This window comes from Tyto alba, unplaced genomic scaffold (assembly GCF_018691265.1).
Source record: "Tyto alba isolate M040663 unplaced genomic scaffold, T.alba_DEE_v4.0 Super-Scaffold_19, whole genome shotgun sequence".
Lineage (NCBI taxonomy): Eukaryota > Metazoa > Chordata > Aves > Strigiformes > Tytonidae > Tyto > Tyto alba.
The window spans coordinates 1,973,691-1,982,142 of NW_024881281.1; the positions used below are offsets into that span (position 1 = coordinate 1,973,691).

At 52.4% G+C, this 8,452-nt stretch overlaps 1 protein-coding gene across 1 annotated transcript; it reads right to left on the reverse strand.

Moving 5' to 3' along the window:
* Positions 1–1,035: 1,035 nt before the first annotated feature.
* MRPS23 (mitochondrial ribosomal protein S23) lies at positions 1,036–4,039 on the reverse strand. The gene is made up of 5 exons (XM_033004858.2): positions 3,888–4,039; positions 3,623–3,790; positions 3,043–3,120; positions 2,804–2,927; positions 1,036–1,487 (listed from the first exon to the last, which is right to left on the reverse strand). The coding sequence occupies exons 1-5, from the start codon at positions 3,929–3,931 to the stop codon at positions 1,329–1,331; spliced, it is 573 nt and encodes a 190-aa protein (XP_032860749.1). The 5' UTR covers positions 3,932–4,039; the 3' UTR covers positions 1,036–1,328.
* Between the last annotated feature and the right edge of the window lie 4,413 nt (positions 4,040–8,452).

An 8,452-nucleotide genomic window follows, 5' to 3' on the forward strand; every position in this document is an offset into this window, starting at 1 on the left:
AGCTACGGCAGCGCCGAGGCAGTTACTCTGCCATAAAAATCTTGCGCTCCTCTAGAATTACAGAGCAGAATTAGGAATAAAGTTTGACCTTCCAAGGATAACTGAGTAATTCTGCTGTAATTACACTGCTACCAGGGGGTGAATCAAGCCACACAAAACCAAACCACTGGCATTTTTAAATCCTCCTTCTCGATGCCACACAATACAGACTTGTAAGAGGCTTTTTGCAGCACACAGAGCAGCATTGTCACTGAATTGTGATGTGGAGAACGTGTCTGGGGGGGTAAGTACGAAACCAAAAGGAAATCTCCTTTTCCTTGTAGGGAAGAATGGGACAAGGAAGGAGAGATTTGTTTTGACATGAGTTACACCTGTTTGTGGGGGTAGTTTGTTTTTTTTAAAAGAAAAAAAAAAAACACAAACATACAGAAAGAAAAACCAAACAAGAAAAAAAAAAAACTAAACAAAACAAATGAGAAAAAAAAAACAAACAAACAAAAAAAACACAAACAGTAATTGTTTTTCACATAGCCCAAAGCCAAACTCTTTAATAAAAAATAAGCTAGGCACTGGAGTTGGCAGGCATGGCAAGAATGACATTCTAATCGGCTTCAGATCCTGGTAAAATGGATTATTATTCTCTTATGCTGTTCCATGCCAGAGTTCCCGTGACTGTTTCCGCAGCAGCACACTACCTTCTCTTCAGCAACCAGCTGTAATGTCACATCTTTCACACTTCTGAGCTGACCAATTTCATTAAGAGTCACTAAAAAATTCCAAAGGTCCAAATTATCTGGTATTGTTACGCTTTATCTAAGTAAATGATAGAATAGGAAGAGCATATTATTACATTTACATAAATAGCAACTCTCCTCCATTAGCTATAAAGAGATGCCACCACAGACAGCTGTTAGAACACATCAGGCAAGTGGTATCTGCCATTTCAACAGCAGGACTGCCAGACCTGTACCACCAAGTGCAAGAAGCCAAGCAACATCTTTACTACTGCAAATAGCACACCTGAAGAGGCAGAACTTCCCATTTTTACAGAAAATGTTTATTTTTCCAACTATGTTTTCCAACTCACAATCTGAGAGAGCAGTCCTGTACCTCAAAAAAATTTATCATCTCCAATAATACAACTGGGGAGATGGAAGAACAAGAACGCGTGCCACACAGGCGATCACAGAAGGCACTCGAGCCGGATAACCGAGGCGCATTCCCCCTAAGAAAATGTCTCAGAAGCACCAGGCTGGAGGCAGAATCGGCGGCTCCACCACAGCCAGGGCACGGCGGGTGGCAGAGCGGCACAGGCAGCGGCACGGCTGTCAGGAGGGAGAGGGGTTTTCCTTCCGCGCTTCTGCCAACCCTGGCGTCTGCTCCTCCTGATCTTGCTTCTTTTCCCGCACCTCTTCCAACACAGGCTGAAGCTGGGGGTGTGGCGCAGAATCCCTGGTTTCAGCATCTTGATGATCCTGTTGTGCTACCTACAGTTAAAGACAGGCAACTGCTAAAAAAGAGTGGTAAAACGTTTGCCGAAGCGTGACTGAAGACGGCAACAGAAAGCAACAGCCCCAGTTTGTACATCTGAAAAAAGCTGGCAGAAAACTTCTAACTCATGCTTAGATTTTTAAGGTACAATACAGTGTTAAGGTATCACCAGGGCAAGAAATTTAAAATGACACTGCTGAAATCAAGCTGAAAGATGAAAGTCAGTGATTTCATCTTTTCACATGCTCGTGGGACAGTGCACTTCAAGCAGAACCAGTTGCTGTTTCTCTTCAGCCTCTTTTATTGGGGAAAGCACTACGGCCCAGATATCACTGGATAATGAGAATGGAGAGTGTATTATTACAAAAGAGAATAATAAATGAATCCAGGTAACGGAGTTTAATACTGCAGATTTTAGAAACAGCCCTTCTCCCTTCTTTTTGGGGGTGTTCAATTACAAGGACAGCCTTCTCAGAAGAAATGGCATCAGTTAGTCGTGAACAAGGTAAAAGATTTCTAACCATCACAGAGCAGCCGTGTTCTACTCTACCTGACGTGCTGTTGTAGAAGCATCTTCAGTTTGGTTTTTTATCTCACTCTGTGTTAAGAGTTACATGACAACTGCCTGAACTAACTAGACAAAATGTGCCCAGGAGCCACTTCCTCTCTTGTATATTAAAGAAAACAGAAAGCAGTAACTTTCAACAGTTCTTTTGGACAGTTATTTTCTTGCCAAAAACACCAGACTATAAACCTCTAATTCAATAAAACATGGAAGGGAAAAAAAAAACAACCCAAACCAAACCACAACATCCAAACTGCAAGATTTATGCAAAACACTCCAGTTTAGGATCAGGATTGAAGAACAAGAGTGAAAGTGCATTAGACTACCGAAAAAAAAAAAAAAGAGGGGGGGTGGAGGGATGGAAAAATGTGTTAGTTGTCTTCAAACCAGAAGAGGTTCTCATTTACCCCCTGCTACCTTATAGAGAGAACATGTATATGGTAATAGGTGTACGTATTTCCAAATGGTTTATACAAACACACCAACGGATGATTTGAAAGCACTGAAGACTTACATATTTCACCTCCAGAACAAGTACTTCTCTGTCCCGTCCCACAAGAAGTACCTTCTTAGCCTTGCCCAGTCAAGTTCACGACTAAGGGAAAAAGTTTACTCTGCATAGCAAAGACATTTTATTGCAAACATCAGGCGTGGGACTGTTTCGCTGAGAATTTAGTTTGGACTAAGTCAACATTAAGGGCCTGAAAGTGAAGTTTTCTGAATCCACTGTGAATATTTAATACTTACTTTCTCTGTTGCTCTTCTCTGCAAAATTATCCCACTGGCTAAAAGAGCTTTTCCTGTTTCTTCAAACAATTTTTCTTCTTCAACTTTTCCTTCTTCCTTCAGTTCATTGTATTTTTCAACAAACCTAGATTTCAAGATTGTACTTTTACTCTCACAAATAATGTTTTGCTCTACTGACTTATGAGGGGAAAGGGACAAGTTTCATAAATATTTCTAGTTTAATGATAAATAAACCTTACCTCTGGCAAGTAGATTTGTAGTTCGATTTTGACAGATCAAAAGGTCTTGGACCACTGCCATAAATTCTGTAAAATCTCCTATTTAAAAAACAAAACAAAACAAAAGAGTTTAATTTTTCAAGCCATCAAATAGGGATATGTCTTGGAATAAATAAACAACATCAGAGTCAGTTAGTTTAGGCTACAACAAAAAGCATTCACATCACTATTTCTCCTTTTCCATTGGTTATTATGCTATACAGAGAAGTTTGATCCAGCGGTTTTAATCATTTTAACAAAGTCTTATCAATCTCCACCACCACCGGTGAGCCAGAGGAGCACGGTCACCTCTTCGCAGAGGGTTTAGGTTGGCCCAGCCTGGCCACCCAACGCAGTTTTGTGAAGTTTTGTGTGGTGTGAGCACCTGCCTTTGCTATCGCGAACGAGCCTCCCCACCGGCGAGCGCAAATACACGGGGGATAACATGGTGGGAACGCTCAAGGGTATGAAAAAAAGGAGAAAAAGCTGCTGGAAGGGCCGGTGAGGGGCGGGGGGCCGCGGAGGGGGTGCGGGGGGCAGGCAGCCCTCGGCGGCAACTCACGCTCGCACTTGGTCCTCCTCGTAGAAGATGGGAGGGACGACGTCCTTCACCTTGCCGTAGCGCGGCCGCGGCACCCGGTAGACGGGCTCCCTCAGCGGGGGGAAGGCGGCGTAGACGTCGAACCACAGCGGCTTCTTGATCACCCCGATGCGGAGCAGGTTGCGGGTCCTACCGGGAGGGAGAGAGAGAAAGAGCGGCTCGGGGTGGCTCAGCGGACACCCGCCCCACCCTCGAGCCTCCCTCCTTCCCTCCCGGCCCCCCGCACCGGCTGAACACGCTCCCTATCTTCTGCATGCGGCTGCCCGCCATGGCGGCGCGGGCGGCCTAGGCCTCCCTTAGCAACGCTGCCCCCGCTAGCAACAGGCCTGCCCTCCCACCCGGAAGCGGAACCCTCGCGGAGCTGCCGCTGCCAGGCCGCGCAGCCGACAGCCGAAGCACGGCGGTGAGAGGCGGCGCCCAGTCAGCACCAGCCGATGACCGAGCGAGGGCTCAGCCGGATTGTGGCCCCCCGCCTCTCAATTTAAAGGGCCAGCGCCGCCGTCCCCCCTGTCCTCAGGCTCGGCAGCGCATCCCTCCTGCCTCCCTCCTGGCCCGGCCGCGGCTCCCGCGGAGGCTGAGGGACACGGGAGCCCTTTCCTTGGGGCGGCTGTCCCCTGAGGGGGATGGCGGGGAGGAGCGGGAGCCCCGGGGAAGCCGCGTCCCCTCAGGGACCTGCCGCCATGTCGTGTCCACCTGAGGGAGATGATGGCGGCGGCAGCGCGGGGACCCCCCCACACACACCCACCCCGGGGTTTGTCCCTTTCGGCGGGATCCACGTCCCCAGACAGCGCCTGGCAGCCCGGCGCACTGCCCCAATGGGTATTAATTACCTCCATTTATCAAACCCAGCAGCCTTTCCCCAGCCAGCTTTTCCAGCCTTTCTAGGGAGAGAAGTGCGTGGCAGCGAGCGGCTGGTCACTAGGTGCAGCCCTTCGCTTGGGAATGAGCTGATGGGAATAAAAATACCTCTCTCCTTCCATCTTCCAGCCTCGGGAAGGAAGGGGGCAGTAAATTTCCACCGCAGCCTGGCAGCCAGCAGGTACCCGATGCCAGTCTATAAAACACCTCGAGCATTCATCGTCATCTGACCGCGGTTTTCAGTCCTGGGCTTTTCTCAGCTGCTGGTTTTCTTAAAACGCGGGTTTGAAAGAAAAAACCCTCGCCCCTGTAGAGGGAAAAAAATTCAAAAGGGAGTTGCTGGGACTGTTCCAGGGCTGCATCTGAGCTGCTCAAAGGACTGGGCAGGCCCGGGTCTTTTCAGCTGTTTGAAAAGCCCTGGCTCCCCCGCGGGCTCGCCACAGCTTGCTTGGCCTCGGCGGGAAGTCAACAGCCAGGGTTTCTCCAGCATTTCGATGCTTTTGACATTTAAGGCAAGAACACCTTGACTTTTTCCAGCATCTTCTTTCACAGGGAAGGTCTCCAAGCCACACGTGAGGCTGGGGAGCTCTAATCCTGCCAGCAACCGAAAGCTGCTGCCGGAGGGCAAGTGGACTCAGGCCCCATCCCCGCAAGCGAGGGGGATGCTCCACATGTCCCCCTCCCCGGCCCTGCCGCTGCCCCCCGGGGCTTGCCCATGAAATGCCATGTCCCACCACCGGGAAATAACCCTCCTCCTGCCCACGGCGAGGGGAGGTAGAGGGGTGGAGCGGTCCCCTGGTTCACAGCCCCTCCGGCTGCCCCTCGGGGGAGCGTTTGTCAAGGACAGCACAGTCTGGACAGGCTAAAAGTCCTACTCTTCCCCAAAATGAAGGGCTTGAGATCGAGGTTTTGGGTGCTGGCTGGGGACATGGCAGGGGCAGCTCCTCAAAGTGGGGCTTGACAGGAACCTGCCCTTCCCTCACACCTGGCACAGACCCCCCACACACCTCATTTTTGGGTCCATGTGCTGCTTTTTGAGCCTCTGAGGAGCTTCTCAACAAAAGTTTTCCTCCTCCAGCCTGTTGCAGAGCACATGAAAGGAAAAAGGAAGCCAAGCCCAGCACCAAACAGGCAATTCCCTACGGGAGCGATTCTGACAACGCCATCCAGCTCCGCACTCTCCAGCTTTGTAGACCCAGCGATCCAGCCAGCTCAGTGTGGAAGTGTGCAGGGCTGGAGATGAATAACACGTTACTTCAAAAATAATTCATTATAACAACATATTTCCATTCCGCCAGGAGATAACGTGAAGGAGCCAGACTGCCTGCTTGACAGACGTGGAGGAGTTACTGTGCGATAGCTAATGAAACAGCTTAAAGAAATCTCACACGCCCCGTCCCTGAGAGGCTTGTTATTTTCAGAATGAAGCGGGTAAGCCACAGCATTTTTCCTTTTCCGCTCTTTCCTGAAAGGCAGGTCCCCACACTCGTAGCTGGCCACGGGCGTGCTGGGAGCATACACAGGGACCCATGGGCACAGCCGCCCTCGCCAGCGTGGGTCAGCGGTTCCTGCTCCCCGGCACGCTGGGTGCCAGGATGGTTTCCCCGGTGCAGAGCCCACCCTTGCAGCCTCTGACCCCAGGGGAGCCCCTCTGCGTTGGGCCCCGGCTGGAACCCCGGCGTGGGGACGGCAGAGGGGAGCAGTGGGCGCTCCACACACCCACCGTGCTTCGGGGTGATGTTGCTTTGCTGGCTGAGGTGGGAGGAACGGGGCCGTGCCAGGGCTTTCCCCGAATCCGGGGCTCCTGAACCAAACATCCTGCCGCGTGGAAGCAGGAATTTCTCCTGGATGGAGACAGGAGCTCGCCAGCGATGGGTCTCCTGCGGCGCTCGCTTTCTCGAGAAAACTGTCGGATGCAAATTCAGCATGGTCAGGAGCAGGGAGGCAACGAGCCGGGGAGGCTTCTGGGCACCTGCAACCATGAGGGACACAGCTGCAGGGGGCATGAAGGGAAGAAGCAGTTCCTTCCCCACCCCTCTTTCTTTTTTTGTCCCCCTGTAAAGAAATGGGAGCAAAAAAGCAAAATACATCCAAGCGTTAAGAGTACAACAGGACTTTATTATATGAATTACTATTAAACATCTTTAAGAAAAAAAAATCACTTATGGAAATAAATTCTAAAATAGCAACACTCACAAATGTCACAGATTGGTTTTCTTTTCTTTTTAAACCATTTTGTATACAAGTGATACAAATGTCACTGAGAATTGTACGTTTTTATGTAAGAAATGCATTTTGGCTTCCAAGCCGGTTTTAGTGGCCTTTCTACTCTTTAGACCCGATTTTATTCTTTCTTTTTTTTTTTGTAGGACATAAAAACAATCCCTCTTCATCCTCCATTAAAATGATGCTTTGTGCCTCCAAGATATTTTGAAATGGCTACAGAGTGACATCATTCAGAGAGGCTTCGCTTCGCCTCGGGTATTTAAGGGCAAGTTGTTAGACCGTGTTAGCGAAGACATCCCCAGGCCCCTGCGGAGCGGCGGCTGCCCGCCCGCTGCCAACCCTGCGCGGTGCCCGTTCGGGGCACAGCCCCTCTCCCCACAGCCCCCACACTCCAGCCCGCAGCCCCCCCCCGGCAGCCCCCTTCTCCTCTCCCCGTTTCCTCAGGGCACCGCAGCGGTGCTCCCGGGAAGCGTCGCAGGGAGCGGAGGATGCCGGATGCTTTGGGGATGCGCTCGGCCAGACCGGCCCGAAGAGGAAACAGAGGCAGCCCGTTAGCCCCGGGGCTCCTCCAGCAAACTACGGCCGGGCTACAAAGACGGCTCGGAGGCAACGTGTCAACTCCTGCACAGGCTGAGCGCGCAGGGGAGCGGAGGAACGGCGGCATTTACCACCGCGCCGCTTGCTGCTGCGAAAGCCAGCGCGGTTCCAGCAGGACTGACCTGGGACGTGATGCGAAACGTGGCTTGCCCGGCCGCCACAGAGAGCTCACCGCCATCCCCCCCAGCCACGGCACGACGAGGCAGCAAGGAGGAGGAACGAGGCAAACCCTCCGAGGGCTCGGCAGCGGGAATTCGTGCTGCAAGAGCCCGGGCACAAGCGCTTCGCTGCCTTCTCCTCCCCGCGCACCTGAGCAGCCCTCCAGCAACAACCCCCTCGTCTGGGAGAAGCGGAATTTCCTTCCCCCAAGAGCTCCTGCCCGCCTGCCTGCCGGTGCTTCCTGCGTTCATGGAAACTTCGCTGAAAGTTAAGCCCTCGGTAGCTAAGAGGCGCTGGAACATTGACAAGCTGATCCAGTTCCAAGCTTGATTTTCTTCCAAATATGCAGAGAGCTGCTTTGGATGGGGAGGGAGGAACGGCAGCCTCCTATGGACCCCAGAGCCAGCGGGAGGGTAGGAAAGGAGCCCCTCCTCGCTCTCCACCGCTCTCAAGCCGGGAATAAAAGTCACAACCAGGGACTAAAGGACCTTCTGTTCCCAGTGGCAAAGCCCCAGCTTCACACTTAGTCCCTCACACCCGCAGCCACCGAGCTGCCACCCGAGCCAGGCGGGGACACGCACCCCTCCAGACACCCCTCTTACCCCCCCACGCTGCGGGGCACCAACCTCCGCCTGAGAGCTGGGCACAGGGCAGGGAGCAGGGTGGGCTCGGAGCCTGCACGCGTCAAGGCAAGGCCAGCGTGGCTTGGGATGCCTCTAACCCTCGGCCGGGCTGCCACAACTCCGGGGGATGCTCCTCGACCCTTCCTTCCAAAGGAGCAGACACCGAAGCCGGGATCAGCTCGGTGGGGTGGCTCTTCTGCTGCTTTGATTTTAGGAAAGCTCGCTGGCGTCGCAGGGCGCTTCCAGCCCAGTGCCTCCTGCCCTCGCCCCCAGCACACCGAGCTTTGGCCGAACCCCGGTGCTGCCGGGAGCGCTTTGTGGGTGCTCT

Bases quoted from the DNA above. Each gene is read 5' to 3' on its own strand.
- MRPS23 (XM_033004858.2), bottom strand. From the start codon at position 3,931: ATGGCGGGCAGCCGCATGCAGAAGATAGGGAGCGTGTTCAGCCG. The intron at 3,121-3,622 runs GTGAGTTGCCGC...TTTTTTAAATAG, and splicing joins GAGGAGGACCAAGTGCGAGC to GAGATTTTACAGAATTTATG. The intron at 2,928-3,042 runs GTAAGGTTTATT...CTTGAAATCTAG, and splicing joins TACAAATCTACTTGCCAGAG to GTTTGTTGAAAAATACAATG.